The sequence below is a fragment of the Anopheles gambiae genome, chromosome 3 (genome assembly GCF_943734735.2).
Source record: "Anopheles gambiae chromosome 3, idAnoGambNW_F1_1, whole genome shotgun sequence".
Taxonomy (NCBI): Eukaryota; Metazoa; Arthropoda; class Insecta; order Diptera; family Culicidae; genus Anopheles; species Anopheles gambiae.
In genome coordinates, this window is record NC_064602.1 from 58,272,423 (window position 1) to 58,293,415 (window position 20,993).

General features: G+C 39.2%; 5 protein-coding genes across 11 annotated transcripts; 1 reads left to right on the top strand and 4 right to left on the bottom strand.

Moving 5' to 3' along the window:
- Positions 1-2,346: 2,346 nt before the first annotated feature.
- On the bottom strand, positions 2,347-6,624 carry LOC3291077 (uncharacterized). Of its 5 annotated transcripts, none has more exons than XM_061653133.1 (6): positions 6,393-6,624; positions 5,228-6,193; positions 3,842-3,927; positions 3,706-3,748; positions 3,541-3,637; positions 2,347-2,802 (listed from the first exon to the last, which is right to left on the bottom strand). In XM_061653133.1, the coding sequence occupies exons 2-6, from the start codon at positions 5,289-5,291 to the stop codon at positions 2,643-2,645; spliced, it is 450 nt and encodes a 149-aa protein (XP_061509117.1). In that variant the 5' UTR covers positions 5,292-6,193; positions 6,393-6,624; the 3' UTR covers positions 2,347-2,642. The 5 variants fall into 5 exon arrangements, with proteins under 5 accessions (XP_061509117.1, XP_061509115.1, XP_061509116.1 ...); XM_061653131.1 differs by having other exon boundaries at positions 5,228-6,221; XM_061653132.1 differs by having other exon boundaries at positions 6,388-6,624.
- Positions 6,625-7,048: 424 nt separating this feature from the next.
- LOC133392682 (uncharacterized) lies at positions 7,049-7,917 on the top strand. Its single transcript, XM_061653134.1, has 3 exons — positions 7,049-7,241; positions 7,308-7,490; positions 7,558-7,917. The coding sequence occupies exons 1-3, from the start codon at positions 7,172-7,174 to the stop codon at positions 7,665-7,667; spliced, it is 363 nt and encodes a 120-aa protein (XP_061509118.1). The 5' UTR covers positions 7,049-7,171; the 3' UTR covers positions 7,668-7,917.
- Positions 7,905-10,374, bottom strand: LOC1272659 (translocating chain-associated membrane protein 1). Its single transcript, XM_311560.4, has 5 exons — positions 9,873-10,374; positions 9,402-9,590; positions 9,002-9,333; positions 8,828-8,937; positions 7,905-8,766 (listed from the first exon to the last, which is right to left on the bottom strand). The coding sequence occupies exons 1-5, from the start codon at positions 10,008-10,010 to the stop codon at positions 8,411-8,413; spliced, it is 1,125 nt and encodes a 374-aa protein (XP_311560.4). The 5' UTR covers positions 10,011-10,374; the 3' UTR covers positions 7,905-8,410.
- Positions 10,375-14,032: 3,658 nt separating this feature from the next.
- LOC1272658 (3-hydroxykynurenine transaminase) lies at positions 14,033-17,656 on the bottom strand. 3 transcript variants are annotated; one of them, XM_061653491.1, is made up of 5 exons: positions 17,161-17,656; positions 15,017-15,692; positions 14,851-14,946; positions 14,530-14,778; positions 14,033-14,459 (listed from the first exon to the last, which is right to left on the bottom strand). In XM_061653491.1, the coding sequence occupies exons 2-5, from the start codon at positions 15,682-15,684 to the stop codon at positions 14,282-14,284; spliced, it is 1,191 nt and encodes a 396-aa protein (XP_061509475.1). In that variant the 5' UTR covers positions 15,685-15,692; positions 17,161-17,656; the 3' UTR covers positions 14,033-14,281. The 3 variants fall into 3 exon arrangements, with proteins under 3 accessions (XP_061509475.1, XP_061509476.1, XP_061509474.1); XM_061653492.1 differs by lacking the exon at positions 17,161-17,656 and adding an exon at positions 16,406-17,110; XM_061653490.1 differs by lacking the exon at positions 17,161-17,656 and adding an exon at positions 15,775-16,351.
- A 1,046-nt stretch (positions 17,657-18,702) lies between these two features.
- Positions 18,703-19,776, bottom strand: LOC133392717 (putative eggshell protein). The gene has a single exon (XM_061653494.1). The coding sequence runs from the start codon at positions 19,527-19,529 to the stop codon at positions 18,819-18,821; it is 711 nt and encodes a 236-aa protein (XP_061509478.1). The 5' UTR covers positions 19,530-19,776; the 3' UTR covers positions 18,703-18,818.
- Positions 19,777-20,993: the final 1,217 nt, after the last annotated feature.

Consider the following 20,993-nt stretch of genomic DNA (forward strand, 5'->3'; position numbering starts at 1 on the left):
TGTACATACAATATTTGCCATCTGTTGAAAAACATCTCGCAAGCAATGTTGTGGACATTGGAAATTGTCTCGGTAATCCCTACGTGTCGAAAAAGACTTAGGTAATAGCCAGAAAATCGCTGCATACGACTTAGCCATATGCGGCAAGAAAGGAATATTCTCAATGTTTCTATCTTTTTTTGAGTAATATCATGATATATTGTTGTTTCTCCTCCATAAATATAATCATTGTTTGATATGATTTTAAACATTTGACATCTGAAATAAAATCGCAAAAGATTTTGATTTTGCCGCATCGTCGCTTATGGCAGATTCGCAGATTTGTTTTTAATTCGTCCCACGAGCTTGGAGCGTTCAAAATTTGCATTAATTTATAGCTTATGATACAAATGATGCAATGATAAAACATGTGAAACCCTGTAAGAAGATTTTTAGTTAGATAATCTATTCGGAAACTTTAGCATCTGTTGCATGGAACGGATGCGTTAAATATTTACGGTGTAAAATAAACTAACATGCTAGTGCATTAGAATTAAGCATATATTGAAAGTTGTAGTGATAACTGAAATACATTTGGATGTACCAATAAAACTATGAGGGAAACAATAAATAAGGAAAACTAAAATCCCGTTTTTTAAAGATATGTACAGTCAGGCTGAGAGGTTAGTAGACTTCACCTGAGTCCCAGTTAGCCCAGGATACCACGTTACGGCTGTGAATAACAGTGTGGTAGGTAAAAGGTAGATAAACACAAATGCACTTAATACAATAATGTATAATTTTTACATTAACAATCCGTAACTGTCAAATTTCCATCGTAAAAAATAGATAACTTATAATAGATAAGGGTAACTAAAAACGTGTAATTACGCAAAAACGCGTTGAAAATTGTATCAACATTTATTTTTTACATAGAGATATGCTCATTTGTTATTCATACACGAAGATTCACATCATTTCCATGCAAATTTTTCAAAATACCAAGCAAAATGTGCAGAGTTCAACATATTTCGGCAGATTTGCTGTTAGCCAATAGTTCGGCAGGTTTCATTATTAACAGATTCAGAGCACCAAAACAATAAAAGTATGGTTTTTATGAAAGATTCTATGGTTGCAGATTTTATACTAGCCCGCTTGGAATTTTAAAATCACTAAAAACAAGTAATTATTCACTTTAAATGCTGCCGAAAATTGGTACACGGTAAATGTTGATTTTTAACGGATCAATGTTTTGGGCTACTGCCGAAACTTTAAACAAAAACACACTTTTGATTTCGTTGAATATTCATTTAAAACTTGATCAGAAGACTGTAATGCGTATGTCGACACATAAAACCACATTTTTCGTATCAAATATCGCCAATTTTACTATAAATTATCCAATAACTTGAGAAAAAAATAATAATTTGTGAGGCAGTCGGAGCCGTACTCTGCAGCCGCCAGACTGTCTCTATTTTTCAACGCCTACTTAGTTTGCAACTCACATCAAAGCGACTGTAAAAATTGAAAGCAAAATGCCTAAAATGGGGAACATGAAATTAATAATTTAAGTACTTTTAACACCATTCTTAGGAAAGTGAGGGTGTAAAATTGTAAAATGTAAAATAAATAAATAAATAAATAAATAAATTAAAACATTTTCTGACCCGTATTCGCGTTGCCGAAAATAGGAGCACAGCCTGCCGAAAATAGGACCAAACTGCCGAAAATAGGAACAAAAACAGTGTTTGCATTTTCATGAATATCGCTAGAAAATGCATTTGAAACGACAAATAAAAAATAGCACAAAATAATTCGATAGTTTATCATTTAAAATAACGTCACTTTCATGAAAAGTAATAAAAATTGTAAGTGTACAAGCAGTTTTTGTGAAACTGCTGCACTAACCTGCCCAATACTGGTACATTTACCCTAGTAGTATATTCAATTATATGAAATATTGTAATTGTAGTTTCCTACATGCTACGCTCCTACGCTAAGTATATATATTTCTTGCTTCCTATAATTACGCTTAAAGTTCCAAAGAACTATGATTTAGCTACATAATGTTAAACGCATTATTGCATCACTGCAGCAGATGTCTGAAAAAGATGCGTTTTAGCCGTAGTATCGACTAAATATTAGTTTCTAGATTGAGACAGATTCAGTCATAGTTCCAGAATAAGAGCGCTAGCTATCTTCATGTAAGGCCAGACAGATTCGTTAGCACCATAGCAAGGTAAAAACTGTCCCATTGCGTGGGACCAAATGAAAAATGAAATGAAATGAAATACAATCACCGCATGTCCAGCTCGTTATACTGATGTACACGAAGAAGAAGTTTCACATTATTAAAGGTAAAGATAATTATCATTGCTAAATCATTAAATGACTTCGTTTTTATTATTTTTATTTCAGTTTTAAATACTATACATCATACTCCAGCCGAATATTACGGCAATAGGCACTAGTACAAAAGACACACACAAACACAATTATATACGCTAGCCAAACTTGTACCGTTTTCAAATAGAAAGATGGTGAGTGGCGAAATTGAATTGCTTCCATGGGTACGAACTGTTTTTTTTTATCGACAGAATGTTGAATTCTGTACATTTGCTGAAGGTTGGCTGTAGAACACATTTGCGATAATTAACCTGTTTTTAGTTCTTTTTGTTGCTGGTATGAGTTGTCACTTTGCCGTCCTTGTCGATATGATGGGTCATCTGAGTAACGTGGCCATTTTGAGAGGAGAATGTGTTAATCGTTGTTGCTGGAGCAGATTGTCCGTGTTCATCGAAGCGGTTGTTCAAGCCACTTGGTCTATAAATAATAACATAACAAAATATATTACCAAAATATGCATATAAATGGTTGGCTAAAGTAGACTAACTAAAAATAATTATCACGAGGAACATGTTTGCATCATTGAAGCAATTTTATTGTACGGTTCACTACGTTGGGAGTGCACTTTCCCAACGTTCATCAACCGCCTAGGTGATTCAGGTAAATCTTCATCGGATCATCAAGTGAGCACATAGAAATAGCTCCGTAGAGCTTATCGTGTAATTAACTGGCGGCTAGTAAAGGTACGAACGTCAACCTGGATAAACGTACCACGAAGAATTCAAGAATAAAAAATACACTTCCAAGGCAATAAATGATGGGGGTAAGCTTCGGAGAGCTAGGAACAACAATGCTGAACGATATGCCATGCTCCCCTCTCCCATCCACTGAGATAAAGTACGAAGATAATCACTTTAAACCGGATTCTTGCATTACCTCACACTCAAAACGCTCATCTTCAAGAAGGGAGGTGCATAGCTGGGTTACAGATCAGTGTTTAAAAATAGCCTGCATCACAATAGGTAATACTTGCAAGTGGTGGGTAGGATGTAAGACATCCCTGATAACTAATGTAATGATAGGATGTGTAGGAAATTATGTGCAAGAGAAGGAAGGCGAAAACAAATGGAAGGATTGTAATGATCGGGATCTTAAAGAATATAACGCACCATATGCTTATAAAAGTTTATATTTAAACAAAAAACATATGCTTACCCTCCGCTGGTGATGGATACTGACTGGAAGTTGCCACCCTGTGCGGGGTTAGGAAACTGGAATGCCGGAAAATTTACTGGGAAACCAAAGTTGGGAACTGTTGAAGAAGAATATTAGTAAGATAATTGTGTGCGCTCGCTGGCAGCAGATCGTCTTAACACTCACCTGGAGGAAGTTGGGCAGATCGTCTAGTGCGTTGGAAAATTTGCTGAAAACGATAGGAATGAAACGGTTTACAAATATAATTCGATAAGCTCCTACTGTCTGTCCCCGACCGATCGCACTGTCCCACAATACTCACCGGAATATTGTCAATGTAGATGAGCGGGGATTTATAGCCATGTTCGTCAATTGTGTAGTATGCTTTGGGCACGTAAAAACCAGTTTCTGTAAACAAACAGAGCATTTATCGTAAACAAAGACCATTCCGAGGTTGTCTGAGCATGTCGTTTTTGCACTTGTGTTGGAAATAAAAGGTTTAAAATAACTTATCATACAAATAAAATTAAATAAATTAGACGTATATTGAAAACAACCCTTATCGATTGTTATTTTCAAGAAGAGAAAAAGGAAACAAAACAATGCTGCAGATGCTTGCCAGGCACTTGCTGTGATAGGGGTCCGCTGTTCTTAAGTTTCAATATAAGCCATTTTCAGCCAAGGTAAGCGACAAGATGACCGGTTTATAAACTGGATATTGAAAGATGTGTCGATTTCTTTCTTTTGTCTGATTTTTCTTATGATGATATGGACTAAAAAACAGTCATGTGACTTAATGTAAATATGAAAGACAAGCACCACGGCATTGGAATAATTCGGCATTTTGTTATGCAACTAGTGCTCAAAAAAGCATGACGCAACTGGAAAAATCATTCAAATGATTGAATAATTTTAGCAACCAGCTAATTGCAATATGTTTGTGATGCCACATGTTGAAATAATAAATAAGCAAAATCGTACAAATGTTTCGTTAAAATAAAGATCGAAAATCTCTCGATCGAAAACTAACCATCACCTAAAGCTCATCTAGCGATATGAGTTGTTTTGTTCCTCTTGAGCGACTATGCGTCATCAAATAAAATTAGCTTAACGTTTAAACCGGAAACCGGATTCTTGGGCATTTCCTATAGCACGATTTTGCGATTAGGTTGCGAACATGAATCGACATCACAAAATTAGTTTTCTTTTTTAAATAATATAAAACAGACTAAGCTCTTAACCGCCAACGTTACTAACGTAAGCATAAAGACTCATTTTAATTAGAAAATATCGTAAAGTTCGGTCGGGTAGCCACCGATGATGTCCATTGCGCCTTACCGACATAGACGCAACAAAAAAGAGCTCACAAAGTCAAACCCTGAGGTAAATATTTGTGTATACATTATGAATCGCCAAAACCGGTTTTTCTGCTTTTTGACTCAAGATGATTATTATTCCACTTCCGGACGAAACTAACCGACCTACGAATATCACAGCGTGAGTTGATCGTTTTGGAGTTGAGAAACTTATTAAGGTTTCACTTACGTTAAAACAGAAAAGACTTTTATCCCCATTTTTCCCCAACCTTGTGCAAAGGGTGGAAAAAACGCTAACATAGCACCAAATTAACGGTTATTTCCTTTTTTTTTAAGATTAGAGCTTTTTGCTATAAATCATGGAAATGCTCTTCACAGCGAGGATCACTTACCTGCCTCTGAAGAAACCACAGCAAACAGCAGACATAGCGCAAACGTTAAACAGTACACATTCATCTTTAAGCACCTTTAATTGTTATTTCAAATTTGTAAAGTTAACTAATCTTATTCACTTGTCGCGAAGAGCGCTCACACGTATGGGCAAAAGAAGACTGAAGGCAAACAGCGTATACGATTGGTCAGGTTCACGGTAAGATCCCTCCCTTTTGGACACACTGGCTATAACATACAACAACGGGTCTGTCGAACGTGCGATCTTCTTCCGGCCGCGAGCTTGGTATAAATGTTGTGCTCGGGGAATCTGCAAGAAATTTTATACATTTTAACACAACGATACATTGCCAAGACGCTGCCGGATAGCGGTGTTTGCCAGTGATACTGAGCCAATGTTCAAAGCCATCGCTTCGGGGGCCGTCTTCGGGAGCATGAGCGTCTGGTCAACGTTACATGTGGTTCTTTCGGGCCGCATCGCCATCGTTAAGATGTGTTGCTCTTTGACTCATTTCCACCACCGACGTGTCATGTGGTGGAGGCTTTTAATGGGTTTCCTTCATTCCACAGTGGACGGTGGGGCAGCAGCGATCGTTGGACGATGTGTTTGCGTTGCGACTGTTTGCAATTCGTTTTCGTATCCACTCTTTCTCATGTGCGAGAGATCTTCTTTGCAGGTTTTTTTTGCAACAGTCGCTTAGCTCTGTTAACTCGCAGCGGGTTGTTGTGTGTGGGTCTTTCAACATTCTGGGTCTCTTCTTCGATATCCCAGACGTTAAGGGTTAAGGCAACCATCAGGGGCACAATCCCTTCTCATTCTTGCAGATGCGTGATAGTATTCTCAATTCCTATGTTTACTTTACGGTATGAGGGAATTCCGTTCATTGCAGGTACAGTTCACGTTCATTAGCATAACTGTTTTGACCGATGTTCGTTCTCGTAGGTTTTTTGCGTCAATCCACTGGAATCTGCAGCAAAACAATTTCATATGATGTGCTATCGCAAAGTAGATAAATAATGCTTAAGGAATGGATTACATTTCGTTTATCGAATTAATTGTAATTCTCTAAATTAAATAAAAAAACTACATTTTTTTACTCTTTTTCAACATAACAAACATATGTGACCTTAAACTAGTTTCGTAAACGGAAGCTTGACTCACTGTACCCTAAGGCGCTGATTTGTTATGGACACTTTGAAGAAGGTTTTTGATTGAATTTCAATCACTTCAGAGTTTGTTGGCACTGGCAAACTTATCCAACAAACTTATTTCTTGATGCCAAATAAAAAACTTCCGTGAAACTACCGTTCCCGCCGTATAGTCTCAGCTTGCAGGGCTTAAACATGCCCGTCGTTGGTTCAACCCTAACATGGACCATCCCCCCATGGCGCATGGACTTGACTATTCTATTCGGCTATGGTGTGGTACTAAGAAGTCTCGAAAAACGTGTATGAGTTGGCATCAGGTCATTACGTTAAATAATAGAAATAAATAAATGGGAGTAGATTACACATAAAAACACCTGAAATTGATTGAAAACTGATCGTTGCAGCGATAACACAAGTCGGATTGCAGTACATTCTAAAAGGTTGTTTTGTAATTTATCAGCATAAACACTGACTAACGCCTTCCGCTGAGAGACAGATAGATTCATCTATCTCCTTCACTTTGCTACAGAAATATTTGTTTTAATGCTAAATAAACATGGCAAAACCAAAACACAGCGATCGGTATAAACTGGGGGAAACCTTTGACATGAAATAACTGATAATGAAGAGCACGGATTGAATTTGGTTCGGTCATTTACTGTCAACATCATGTGGGGATTTCGGTATCAACAAGCATTCGGTCAAGGAGGACTGTAACAACGCATCGACCGTCATAGTACGGGTACATTAGTCCATTTTTAGGAATTGGGTAGCATAGGTGTTTTTGCATTCGTGTCATGAAGTGTTCACTCGTGGTATTATTGTTGGGGGTCGGTTGTCTAGGAGCTTTCGGGGATGCAAGACAAGGTAACGAACGGAACGACGAAAGAGTGCAATGTGTAAAATGAATCTCATAAATCGGCTTTCACACAGATGAATTTCGGAATGGACCGTTGCTCGATAGATTGGTGCGTTCTCGAAGGCAAAGCGGGGGAGTAAACTATGGCTTTCCCACGTTTCCCGACTTTACCAAACAGGGTCAGTTTGCTCATTTTGGACAACAAGCGCACGGGGGAGGATTATTCTCTCGTAGTGACTTTTCCGATTTTATGCCAGGTAATGGGAATTCAGAATATGTTCACAATACACTTACGTCAACTAATACACCATTTGGTGGCCTCAGATCCTTCACAATTCAAGGGCAACCAAGGATGGACTACAAGAAGCTGTGTATATGATGAGAAAGGAAAAGCAAAGTGCGTAGAGCAACATGGTGATAAGCCCAAGCACTAGACGTGAAAGGAGATAACCTAGGGAGAAATACGTTTACCCGAATATGTTTTTTCAATACCTGTTAGTTTAAATATTGTTTTCGAATTTCTTCGTTCCTAGGATTGATTTTTGAGATAATATTTCATTTTTTTTGTAATACACCAGATAGTCCTAACAACGAACCATTACGCTATACTCTCGTGATTTTTCGGATGACATTGTAGGCGGTGAATAGTCCAATGATGAAGAAAATAAACATTCGTAGAAAGTTTGTTAGCAATTGTTATTATTTGTATAAGAATGGACAAAAATTATTTTCAGAAAAATACCTGGGTAGCACTTAAGTGGGAGCGGCAGAATCAGAATAATACCTCCAAGACTTTAACCTGCAAGCGCGAACCTCTCTGTACTAAACTTTATCTTTTAGATAAATGCATTTCCGGTTGCGAGCCAAAAAGCAGAACAAAACAAAACAATGTTCAAAAGAGTCTTCACATAAATATTTTACCTTTGACGCACAAACGTAAAACATGTCGACATGTCGATCCGACACAACGTAAATTTGTTCGCGACTGCATTCACGGGTAGCTCGTACAACATTCGTACAACAGCCAAGCTATAACATGCCATATTTTCTGTGCTGCTTTCAAATGAGCTCGTTTCACTATTAATTGTTGCTATACTGTATCTTTCTTTGAAGGAAACAATGCGACCAGTAAAAATGGATGGAAAAAAACTGGCTAATTTTACGGCTCGGTAGAGTTTTACTTTACTTTCGCCTTGCGTACGTTATTGCCAGCAGCTTTGGGAGAGGATTGGGCTGAGTTTTGATCGGCTTCCGGAAGATCGCTTTCCTTTTTCTTTTGTTTCTTCGATTTTTCAGACTTATCCGCGCTGACCACTATTTTAGCGCGCTCTTCTGAGGAGCTTTCCCGCTTAGAGCGAAGAAAATTGGAAATGAAATCGAAAAACAAATATCCTTGTAAACCGAACACCATCGACAGCATCAAAACACGCGTAGATTGGGAAATGTTGTCTATACTGTAAAATAGCGTGAGCACCGACAGGACCATTGTCGCGAAACGGGTAAGAATAAACAGTCCACTGTGTACGAGGCGCACTGTAGAAGGAAAGGAGCATTGATTATCCGAAAAACGTTAATTTACGCTTTGCTTACTTACATTTAGCGAACTTGCCCTCCTTATCGACTATATCGACCAACTGGAAGGCATGGGCGACAAATTCACAGAAATAGTGCAAGGTCAGGAGAACGAGAGCGATACGTTGGAATCTGAAAGTGGTTAGTCCAGTTAAGTGCTGCTCTTGGTGCTGTTTATAGGCATCGTCTTACATACCCAAGGAAGTAGGCTACGCCGATCATGAACAGGCCGCCCACTGCATGTTGAATCTTGGGTTTTTGTTCGTCTTTCTTCACCTTTTGGAAGTACAGTTCGGGCAACATATGCGCATAGTAGGCCAGTTGAATAATGAAAAACATCTTATGTAGGAAAATCATCGGGTGATCAGGATATCCTTCCCACATTCTTTGTAGGTTTCCAATGTACTGTTCGCGCACGATGAGATCCAATCCCCACAGAAAGGACATTGCGTAGAAGACTACCAGCTGACCGGACTCATTGAAGCGCGACAGTTTGAACTTGGATAAGTGCAGCTTTTTGGATATTTTCTGAAAGTTTAAACAATGTGTTATTAGCTTCATAAATGTAAAGCTCTAGTCTAGCAAGCTCTACTTACATCCAGAACATATTCCTGTAAAATAGCGTGCATGATGATGCAGATAAGGGTGTAGAAAAACACCGCACACGCATCTTTCCAGCCGGCCGTGTACAGATATTGCACACCCATAGGGTTTTCCTGGTTTGGATCGGCTCCGGATACATTGTGTCGTAAGGCAACGAAGGTGCTAGCTAGTGATTGTGTCGGCTGGAAATAGCATGATTGGAAAATATTGTAAGCTTAGCGGTACGGTTTTGTAATTGCCAACCCTTATCCCCAATGCCATGCTACACTTCAAGCTTGCCACTGTGGCTCCTACGTGGCAGATTAAACCGTGGCTCACTGATATCGCCGGCGTTTTCAAACCATAGGGATCGCGAATTGTGCGTTCGTTGTATAAACTTGTACGTTGTTTGTATCACGGATTACACCATGCATCTAGGGGCTGGCTGTTTTCAATAATAGTGCCGAAATTTGAATACCACTTACCTGAAGCATTATTCCTACGACGAAAATCATCGCAATGCACGACACAATATCTGCATGGTTTTGAATAACAAACTCATGGCTGAAAAACGGAGGATTTTTATTGGAAGATTTTCTTCCCATTCCAGCTTTGATAGCCATTGGGAAATATGCAAGAGTCCGGAGTTTGAATCGACACTTTTAGCTTTCCAGCGAGAAGGCAGATTGATATTTAGGAGTTGTACTATCGGGCGAAACACCGCACCGTGTAGTGAAAGGAAATGCTAACTATAAATTACTATCACGTATCGATTGAGCGGTTAGTTTGTGCGTTGGTAAAGACTCAACTCACGCAGCATCCGAATGCAGCGGCTTGTAAAGTTATGTGTTGTTATTTCGATGCCGACGTATTCGGAAAGTGTTTCCCTACAGCAAATAAGCGAAACGAGATAGCAGTATATGAGAAGCCACGTGCGAATGAAATAGAAGATCAACAACTTCTACGTGGTGAAAAGATGTCATTTAACTGTCATGAAACGATTCCACGTATCGACCAAGATTAATACATACAAATACCAGAAACCAGAGATATCAAGGCAGCCCTGATTCCCGATGAGCAAATTCTGCTTCATTAGGCTCGAGGCCACGGGCGTGATAAAATGCTGATTTTTTCTCAAAACGTGTGCTTTTGTCACTTTTTTGAGCTTTTCTTAAAATTTCGTAACCTGGAGTAGCCAGGAAATCAAGTTGCAAAACTTGACGTTCGTGAAAAAGGGTAAACAAACAGCCCAAATAACCAAGATACCGAAAACGCCACCAATTTCTTGTACTAAAAATTAAGTTACATCAAACAAAGCCAAAACACAATCAGTTTGGTGGGTTAAGCCATACGGCCACATAAGCGGCCACTTCAATGTTGTGGTAGTCTGTTTTTTTGCACGGGCTATTTATTTTCTCAATATGTTTCACCAGTGTTAATATGTGATTTAATTATGCAAAGATAGCATTCACACGTGTGTGTTCCCAAGCGGTACAGATTAAGCTTAAACGACTGGAACATTGAATATCCATAGAAAAAAATGAAAGCTCCACAGCTTCATTGGTTTGATCAATAGATGGCGTATTACAACTCATCATTATATTGCTATCCTTTTCTTGCAATGTGTTTCGACAAGTTTCATCTTATCATCACCTAAATAGCCTTATAACTTTCCGAGCAAAAATCTACATGAATGGTCGTGTGGTCAGATACGTGGGTATCAACACCAACGAACGCTCCACTAGTTGGGTATCCCACAAACAGATGGCGCCACCAGCTTTTTTGCTATTTTTAGAATGCATGAGTCGTTTGCCGTCTGCTAAACGAAGTCTTTCTATATTCCGTTTAGGTAACTTGAGTCGTTTAGAAGCCGTTTAGTGGTCGTTTAGTGGATTTGTGGCACTTGGGGAGTACTTCTTTGGCTACAGTATGCGTCTATGGTGGGTAAATGAAAAAGATAACGAGTGTTCTTTGTGAATAAAAACCTCATGAAACAAAGAACGAAAGAATCGTCGTTCGCGTTCGGTTCTTTTTGGTGAGCGAACTAGTTCGTTCGCGTTCGGTGAAAAGAATCGTTTTGCCCATGCCTAACCGTGTATATGAACACACGCAGAGGTGATTTTAAGCACTAAACATTGTACACAAACCAAACGGTCTGAATGGGACTCCTAGAAAATGAGCGCACATCCCACTGACATATTTGAATGCGCTACTCGAGATCCTTCTCTTGTTTCGAATCGATCATATAAACATCTGATCCGCTAGTATACAACAGCAAGGGTTATATTTATGTTACCGCTTAATTCGCCATTGACCATACAACCATTTTAATTAATTTTGCTTGTAAAGTTAGAAGGTTTATATAGTTAAACTTAAGCTATGACAGGTAGGAGACTCCGGAAATATAATGCATGATAAGGGTAGCAATATAAATATGAGTAAAACTTGGCTGCAACTTGTGAGCGAACCAGTAAAGCTTTGTAGCTTTCAGTTTTTCTGTGGTGTTTGTTGCAGTAATATTTTCGGATGCATTTACAAATTCAAAAGGTATATAAAAAAGTCTTGGTGTAATTTCTAGTTTTTTTGTGCTTTGCGATTGTACAGATTTTGCTACAACATGTTTATAGATCTGGGCTGTAGTGTAGGTTTCACTTTAAATTAGAAAAACATTAAAGCATAACTAACTGATGAATGATCCGATTAGTGATGGGTAAAGTTAGCAAAAATCCGGAGTCGACTCCGATCCGACTCCGATAAATTCGGAATCGACTCCGGAAGGTAGGTCCGCGCTGCAATATCCGGAGTCGTCCGGAGTCGTCCGGAGTCGCCCGGAGTCGCCCGGAGTCGGAGTCGTTCGGAGTCGTTCGGAGTCGGAGTCGTTCGGAGTCGTTCGGAGTCGTCCGGAGTCGCCCGGAGTCGCCCGGAGTCGGAGTCGTCCAGAGTCGTTCGGAGTCGTTCGGAGTCGTCCGGAGTCGCCCGGAGTCGGAGTCGTCCGGAGTCGTTCGGAGTCGTTCGGAGTCGTCGACTCCGGACGATTCCGGTCGACTCCGGACGACTCCGAATGACTCCGACTCCGGGTGGATCTAGTGGTTCCATTTTGCCGGAGTCGGAATCGAACTAACAATAGTCGGAGTCGGATCGGAGCCGTGGGTGCGCTCCATACAGCACATCACTAGATCCGATCTTATGGTATAGGGGAAGGTAGGTAAAGACGGACACGTTAAGGGAAATGGTAAAAATCTAGTGATATATAAGTGCAACGACCATGAAAATATGCATACATTATCTTACACTCATGTTTTATCAGAAAATGTGTTGAAACTTTTAAGTTTCCATCGATTTTTGCATTTTTTCGTGAATGAAAAACATGATTTTTTCGTGCAGTTTTGAAATGTTCGGGTAAGATGGACACCTGATATGGGAAAGATGGACACCATGAAGGGTAAGATAGACACCTATAAAAAAAAAACGTTAGAAATTGAAGAAGTTTATAGTATATTAACATATCCTATTGCTTTCCACATCATGCTACGTACATAAACCAATTCTAGGCCAATTGCAACGATGGTTCATTCAGCCATTAATTTAAAAAATGTAAGCGGCGCTTGTAATATATCGTAGAATGCAGCATCTAAAGCATCATTCAAATATCGCGCACTAGCAGCTGACGTTGCTCCAGCTTACAGAACAACAGTCTAGAACTTCCTTTATGGAAATTACTCCGCGAAAAGACCACGACCCCAGCTTGTTTGAGGGACTTGTTAATAGTTTAATCCATTTTCCACCATGTTAAAATTCAACATTTGATATTTGTAATCCCATAGAATTTCTCATCTATTCCTGAACAATGTCGTATCAATGCCTCATCTTTTTATTGCTTAAAGTTGTCCAAGTCGTAACAAGATATTGTATTTCGTGAAACGCCTCATCAGCGTCGAGCGAGTAATAACGAATAAGCATAACGAAAGGCTACTATTTTGACCGGTGTTTCATTTCTCGCTTATTTCAATACTTTCTCTAGTTCCTGTTTGGTTTATAGCTTCGAAATACCCTTATTTAAGGTATTTGAAGAAATCTATTCATCACCAATTGATAAAAGAAGAAAAAAAAATCAATAAATCCGGTGTCCATCTTTCCCTACAACAAAGTGTCCGTCTTTCCCGCTTTGGTGTCAGGATGTTTAAAATACTAGAAAACAATATTTTGTATTGCTTTCATTCTAGTTCTTTCGCCAGTTTTTTCATTAATGATCACGACATCTCATTCATGAAATAAAACTTCCGGAAATATATTCAATACAAGTTGTATTGCTTAAGATCCGTAGTAGTCAAAGTATCCAAAAGGGTGCACACGATTGATAATTTATTTTGTTCGTATATTTAACCAATTTTGCATATGTTATGCCAAAAATGTTCTCAAATGTGTTGTTTAACTTTAAGTTAGAATGCTGCATTGTTGATTTTTTTTTCGAAAATTACCTGTTTCATGCATTTATGAGAAGTGTCCATCTTACCCGCATTGTTCGTCTTTACCTACCTTACCCTAGTAGTAAAGCTTAATAGATACTAAGACGACTATGGCGTGCCATAAAATGTTATTAACTACCTCAGTTTGGAGATAAAAAAAATAAAACAATATCATGATATTCATTCATTTCTGTAACAAAATAATTTATTCTTCAAAAAGTAATCTTACTTACAAAACTGTCTGGTTAGTGGGCATGTTACCGTTCATGATAGCTTCGACAAGCAAATTGAGATGATCCGTTTTGCAATTCTAGCGCAATTAGTAGAATCTATGTATGTTCTTAAAAGCCCTACTTTTAGCATGCATATGCTAAGTCTGGCAGGACTCAAAGCGGCAATAATACATTGATGCATTGTTTAAGTTTCATCTAGTGAAATCCATTACTTTCCTCGAAAATATAGTCGGGATGCGTGGCTTTGAGTGATTCCTTAAAGCCATATAGATAGAATTGTATTTTTTGTACCGTTGAGCATTCGCCCATAATACCCACACGCCATGCTTTTCCAAACGTAGGTCCAAGTCCTCCTTGTACTTCTAACGAAAAACTACAAAGAAACGGTAAAAAAAAGAAAAAGATGATCGCTGATTGAAATGTCTCATTGCATTTTTACTTACTTGTTCATGGCGTATTGTGAAACTTTCCACCAGTCAACACCTTTCGGAATCATAATACCAGTTACGGTGGGCAGGCGATGTCTGGGGTCTTTCACGAAAATATCGAGTCCCATCTTACCAAGCCCTTCGTACAAGATTTGGGCACATTCGATGCGGCGTTTGATCTGATTTTCCAGTCCTTCTTCCGCAATTTGAGCCAATGCTTCCCGCAGAGCAAATATTAAGTTCGATGCGACAGTATGGTGATAACTGTAGGGTGGCATGATTTGGGAAACGTTATGAGGAAACTTTGAAGCTTCAAGCGGAATTGTTAATTCTCACCGTTTTGGTTCATCATAACAGCCCCAATAATTGCCAAGCAGCAGTAAATCCCAGTAAAATACTTTCGATTTTGTACGACGATTTCGAATAACATCCCTAAGGGTAAAAACAATTGTGTTGAATGTAGACGAACTTGATCGTACCTAACATACGTTGTAATACTAACAGTGCTTTCGGGCTTATAGAAATGGGAGTGATACCAGGAGGCGCACCTAGCACCTTTTGCGCTCCAGTATAGACGGCATCGATCTCCCATTTATCCATATAAAATGGCACACCGCACAGCGAAGCCACGGCATCAACGATGAGCAAACAGTCGTGCTGGTGACAAATCTGGCCTACACCTTCCAGCGGCTGCAGCAGACCACTTGATGAGTCACCGTGCGTCAGGAACAGACACTTGGGTTGATGTAGTTCGATGGCTCTGGCCAATGTTTCCAAACTGAACGGGCGGTCCGGAGGGCCCTCAATCGTTCGAACATCGGCACCGTATCGCTCAGACATTTCGACGGCACGCTCTGCCCAAATTCCGTTAACCGCGATCAGCACTCGATCGCCCTCTTCAAGCAGATTGCTCAGCATAGCTTCCATTCCCGCGTGTGCGGAACCGCTTACGCACATAGTGGCCCGGTTTTCTGTCTGAAAAATGTACCGCAAGCCATCCTTGACCTCGTCCATCGTTCGGAACAATTCAGCGTGGAAGTTGCTCAGCACGGTGTTAGTCATGGCAGTCAGCACCCGCTTTGAGCAGTTGGACGGTCCAGGGCCCATCATTATCTTTTCCGGAATGATTAAAGGATTGCGTAGCGATGCAGGGGGCGGCGTGAACTTCATTGTATCAGCTGCAGAATTATGTAAGTGATAACGTAGAAAAAGAAATGTTATTGAAACCGACAGCTTTTGATAAAGATGCCGATGCTGTACCTAATTTCATTGAAATACATAAAACACTAGGGGCAATCTCTTTTTCAGATTGCATCGAGCCTATTTCTAATTAAAAAAAAGGTTGTTCAAAATTCTATGATTACTTTTACTATCAGTGATCCAAGTCCAAGTATAATGATGAATTCATTGTCACGGAAGGATCCGAATACACACCGAACGGTAATGTTTACGTTTGCCCATGCCATTTACCCAGCAAGACAATATGCGAAGCAATACTATCGCCAATTAAAATCCTTTCAAATTGATGAGCCATGATATTTTCTCGTTAATTAAAATAATCTCTGCACTGCGTACCAAAACTCGGTTTAATTAATGCGGATGTTTCCTTTGAATTTTTCGGTATGTCAGTCCAGAGCCATAATAAGCGTATTGCTTATTATGTGAACAACATCAATTTCATGAACAATAAAAAATGGAGTATGACGTATTTTATACAACACTGAACTGAAAACCGGAACTGTAAGCACGATTGATGCATAATTTCCATAATACGTAGACACTGCTTCTTCTTTCTTCATATTTTACAAATTATCCTTAAACAAACTCTACCTAAATCATGTATTACCAAAACGAAAAGTGTATGCAGCTTGGGCTGAATTCGCACTTTTACCTTACCGACTGGCCACTTTTATAATCGCACCAGCGAAATCACTACAACCTGTATCATTAATGTAAAACGTAATGTAAAAGGCAAATTATCTGGCAAAATCAGAGTGCAAATTGTATGTTGCTTTGCTCGGTTCTCTGTTAATTATTTGTGTGCTAGCAATCCAATCACGGTTCATCCGGACACGGAGGAAATTTTAAACTACAGACAAAACACACATTCGAGTGACACTACTTGAAGCGGATTACCATAGAAGTGCTACTAGTACGTTGGGGGTTTTTTGAGTGGAAATTTTGCCTTCCAGTGGCTATAATAATACTTCACATATTTGTCTGCCGTATGGCACACTTCACACATGCACATGCTGATATTTGCAATAAATGCTGGGGTTTTGCAAACACTAGATCTGTTTGCCTAAAGTAAGGCCCTACTGTCGCACATGCACCACACAACAGCAAAAAAAAAAAAAACTCCCCAGATTATCCTGAGCGATTGTGCACAATGTTTGAGCCTTTGGTTTGTGTATTTGTAGCGACGTTTACGTGTCTCTGAAACTTATTCAAAAATATTTTCTACTCAAACAAATCAAATAACATTCAAAATTAATATTTCGAATATGTTGCTTGCCCTATCACAACACACTACCAGCACGGCATAAATTAACAATGTAACAATTCACTGTTTTTCACCATAATGCATTTAACAGGATGATATCAGCTTCCACATATTTATGGGTAAATACGTAAACTAATAATTACCACTAATTAATTTGCCGTTTGCGACTAAACACTGCTTCTCCTCAGTTATTCTGGATTTTGGAATTGCTAGCGGAATAAAATCTAGCGAAAGACACTGAACTGAACTGACTCGTTCGACGATTGGAATGAAAATGATGGATCGATCGTACCGAGCGGTCTCCCGTCCCTGGGATGAGCCTAATAATCATGATGGGAAAGAATCCTTTTTTTATACATATATCACCAGCTTATGTCGTTGCCCACCTAGCTAGAGCCTGTAGCGGACAGCCACGCGGGTGCAGGTCAAAAATGAAATTGTCATCTATTATCAGCATACGGTTCAGACAAAAAAAGCTGTCTTAATGAAAGTAGTATCTGCTTTCCTGGTTTTTTAATGTTTCATTTTCTAAACCCCAACATGTTTGTGTATTGGTATGCGATTGTAGATTTTTTTGCAGCGTGCTGTCTACGCTTTACGTTGGAGCTAAGCTCTTTTGTCTAGCACTGTTTAGGAACGCATGAATATGACCTATGGAAACCTTTCCTTGCATTTCAAACACCAACCACGTAACAAGAAAGAAAATAAATATTAACCTTTTACTATCTAAAATTATTGAAAATTTGCTGTTATTAAAACAGCAATAACACTAACCACTTTCAGTAAGTTAATACAATACGGGACAATTCGCACAATGTCACTGAGGTGTGTCGTTTACGTTATTCCCCTTTTTCCAACTTTAGGGCAGCGTTAGTTATACCCTCACTCTAGAACACCAAGCTGACAACACTTCGGCAAACAGGTACCGCTACCGTAACAGGGTAAGCATCTAGCAAATACTGTGACTTGATTATCAGTTGCAGTGGTTTTAAATAACAAGTGGCCGAGTCAAACCCCTGCTATCCTATTTATTGCGTTCTTAGGTTGATGCGACCGGCCGATCGCGACAGGAGATTAGCAGGATGTCATTTTTCCCCCCTATTTTGGTGATATTTTTGTTGTTGCTTGTTTCTGTCTCATCGTATTTTCACGTTCCCACGGCTGAGGCACTCGACGACACACATCAACGATATCGTGTCGTGTTGAACGCAGTGGCATATTATTGATTATCAAAAATAGCAAAAACGTGCTGTTTGCGATGAAGTGTATCACTATCGAGTAAAGATCGCTCCGCACTTATGATACTGGTAGTGAAGCAGTCGAGTAGCAGTGATATGAACGCTTAGTTTGGCTCAATCTCCGTGCGTAAATCGGTGTGCGCGACTGTTGCTGTGAGTTTGATGAACTCGTTGATTGTATTGCGAAATTTTCGTTCAAATAATTTTTAGGTTTGGCGCTTCTCGGGGGGGGATTTATTGACAGTACAATTTCCACCTGCATCTTGACAACACTATCAGAGATTCCCGAATGATCTTGCAAGCGATACGTGTCGGATGTATCAAAGCTTTATCAGATAAAGGACAATGGATTCGAGCAACGTCAAGAAAAAACAATAGAAAGCATTGAATAACATAATTACGAGAAACACGATAACACAATAGAGAATATATATAAAAAAAAACAGATTTGAAAACCTTATTCAGTAGAAATTTATTCACATTTTTGTCTAAAGCTTCATAATACCATGCATTAATCACATCTGATTTAATTACGCTATCGACTGACCGAAAACGTGAAAGCCCTAGTGGCCTTTATCGCCCTTCTTGTACCCATGCTCGCTGCCGCCAGATTTTCCGCCCTTTTTGCCAAAATCATCCTTGTGCGAAAAGTGCGACTCGTGCCCGTGCTTGTGTTTCCAGCCTTTGTGCTCATCATCGAAGTGTCCCTTATCCGTGTGGCCCTTTTTGGCATATTTGTCCTCCTTGTGGGCCGACTCGTGATGGCCCCCCTTTTTGTGTTCGCCTCCGTTCTTCTTGTGGAACTCGTTGAAATCGCCAAACTTCTTATGATGGCCCTCCTTGTGATGATCATCGTAGAACTTGTGCTCCTTATGATAGTCATCTTTGTGTGATTTGTGATGATATCCAGTCGTCTTGGAGCCCTTCTTATGGCCCTTCTTGTGCCCCTTTTTACCGTGCTTAGAGCCCTTCTTTTCCTCATGGTGCTTCTTGTAGTGATCACCCTCGTCGTGGCTCTCCTTCTTATGGCCACCTTCTTCGCCGTAGTGCGATTCGTGATCTTCCTTGCCCTTGCTGCCCTTTTCCGACTTTTCTAATCCGTGCTTCTTTTCGTACCCCTTATCACCTTTGTCGCCTTTTTTCGAGTGATGATCGGCACCGTGCTCGCTGCCACCGCTTTCCTCAAAAGAGCTTTCCTTCTTCTTTCCATCGCCGTTAACCACCGTTACAAGCAGTGCCAGAGCAAGCAGGCTTAATAAGAACACTTTCCTCATTTTCTACAATTATTTCCACTGGCACATAGAACAAGGAACGTCTGCACGTACGCGATCTCGTGGATGTGGCTTTACGAGCCACACGATCAATGGCTGTTATGGCTAGCGCCCTATTACAATTTCCAACACACACACGCACAGGATATATGCGTGAGCACTAACACCGTTTTACTATGCGTTTGGCATACGCTATAAAAGCGTACATACAGCACCGGTTCAAAGCTACGGTTTGTATGACACTTTGCACAAATGTACGCATATTTATATCGAACGCCAAGCGAAAGGTAACATAGTTTCGCCCTATACTCCTACTCCAAGCGCGTTTTACACTTGATTATTCGCTTCATTTGATACGAACTTCGATTTGCTGCATGTACTGTCTTGATGTTGGCGAGTTTTAAAGAAAGAAATGTAGTGGGACAGTAGAAATACGAAGCTTTGACATCGTACAAACGTGATAAACTACTAACGTAGTTGATACCTATCGATTCTTATATTTTGTTATTGCTACTTTGTAAATATAGATAAAAATAGCAAAAGCGTTGTAAAATATCCTGTTGCGAATGATTTATAAATCACACATAAAGTGTTCGGCCTAGCACGTCCATCGTATGCGTAGCTTGATCAATAGTTAAATTTTTAAAAATTCGGTTTGTACCGTAATATCTGTAATAGCAAATAAAGATAAAAAAAATCATTGTTTTCTTAAACGTTTATTTTAACTTTGATGCAAACGCCCAAATAACTTAAAAAAATATGTTAGGCTGCCAATTGAAAACTCTATCAATAGATGTTAAACATATTTATTTACCATTATTTAAAAAATAAAATAGAAGACACGTAGTACACTATATAATCGAATTATGGCAACCATGAACTGCTTAAAAATTTAAACAAATTTACACGTTTTCGGTTGAATTTGCAAAACAATTGAGCTACTTCAGAAGTCATATCTAGTATTATTAATGGCGGATAGTAGGCAAAGGAGGCCCCAAGCGATGATATTTGACGGAACACTTAAAAAGTATTTGAATTGCAGATTTTAATAATGTTATTACATGTTATTTCATATTTTAACATAATTTTAGAGTTACCTACAAGATTTTAAGATTCATTCATTTTTCCCCTTAATTAAATTGTTCCTTAATTTTGCAATTATGAAAAATCTACTAAGTTCTTCCGGCCAAGATTGCCGTTAAGCATAGAATTCAATGAGGAGAGAACATAGTTTCGTACCCAGTAACGCGTAAGATTTCAAACTATTGTACATACTAATGAAATTTAAAAATGGAAATAAAAGAACTAACTAACTAGCTAACTAAGATTCATTGATGATACTATTTATTGTATGTACTATTTCATTTCAAATAATGTGGTTGGGAGGGATTCTTGCCTATAGTAAACTGCATAAATAAAACATTTTCTTTAGAATCATAAAACCAAAGTAAATTATTTTGTTCTATA

Excerpts from the sequence above, each read along its gene's own strand:
- LOC1272659 (XM_311560.4), bottom strand. The coding sequence starts at position 10,010 with ATGGCTATCAAAGCTGGAATGGGAAGAAAATCTTCCAATAAAAATCCT. Across the intron at positions 8,938-9,001 it reads GGCGTAGCCTACTTCCTTGG|ATTCCAACGTATCGCTCTCG; the intron begins GTATGTAAGACG and ends AACCACTTTCAG. Across the intron at positions 8,767-8,827 it reads GGAGGGCAAGTTCGCTAAAT|TGCGCCTCGTACACAGTGGA; the intron begins GTAAGTAAGCAA and ends TTCCTTCTACAG.
- LOC133392717 (XM_061653494.1), bottom strand. The coding sequence starts at position 19,529 with ATGAGGAAAGTGTTCTTATTAAGCCTGCTTGCTCTGGCACTGCTTGTA.
- LOC3291077 (XM_061653133.1), bottom strand. The coding sequence starts at position 5,291 with ATGAATGTGTACTGTTTAACGTTTGCGCTATGTCTGCTGTTTGCTGTG. Across the intron at positions 3,928-5,227 it reads TGTGGTTTCTTCAGAGGCAG|AAACTGGTTTTTACGTGCCC; the intron begins GTAAGTGATCCT and ends GTTTGTTTACAG. Across the intron at positions 3,749-3,841 it reads TCTACATTGACAATATTCCG|CAAATTTTCCAACGCACTAG; the intron begins GTGAGTATTGTG and ends TATCGTTTTCAG.
- LOC1272658 (XM_061653490.1), bottom strand. The coding sequence starts at position 15,829 with ATGCAATCTGAAAAAGAGATTGCCCCTAGTGTTTTATGTATTTCAATG. Across the intron at positions 15,693-15,774 it reads ATGTATTTCAATGAAATTAG|CTGATACAATGAAGTTCACG; the intron begins GTACAGCATCGG and ends ATAATTCTGCAG. Across the intron at positions 14,460-14,529 it reads TCACAATACGCCATGAACAA|TTTTTCGTTAGAAGTACAAG; the intron begins GTAAGTAAAAAT and ends GTTTCTTTGTAG.
- LOC133392682 (XM_061653134.1), top strand. The coding sequence starts at position 7,172 with ATGAAGTGTTCACTCGTGGTATTATTGTTGGGGGTCGGTTGTCTAGGA. Across the intron at positions 7,242-7,307 it reads TTTCGGGGATGCAAGACAAG|ATGAATTTCGGAATGGACCG; the intron begins GTAACGAACGGA and ends GCTTTCACACAG. Across the intron at positions 7,491-7,557 it reads CTTTTCCGATTTTATGCCAG|ATCCTTCACAATTCAAGGGC; the intron begins GTAATGGGAATT and ends TGGTGGCCTCAG.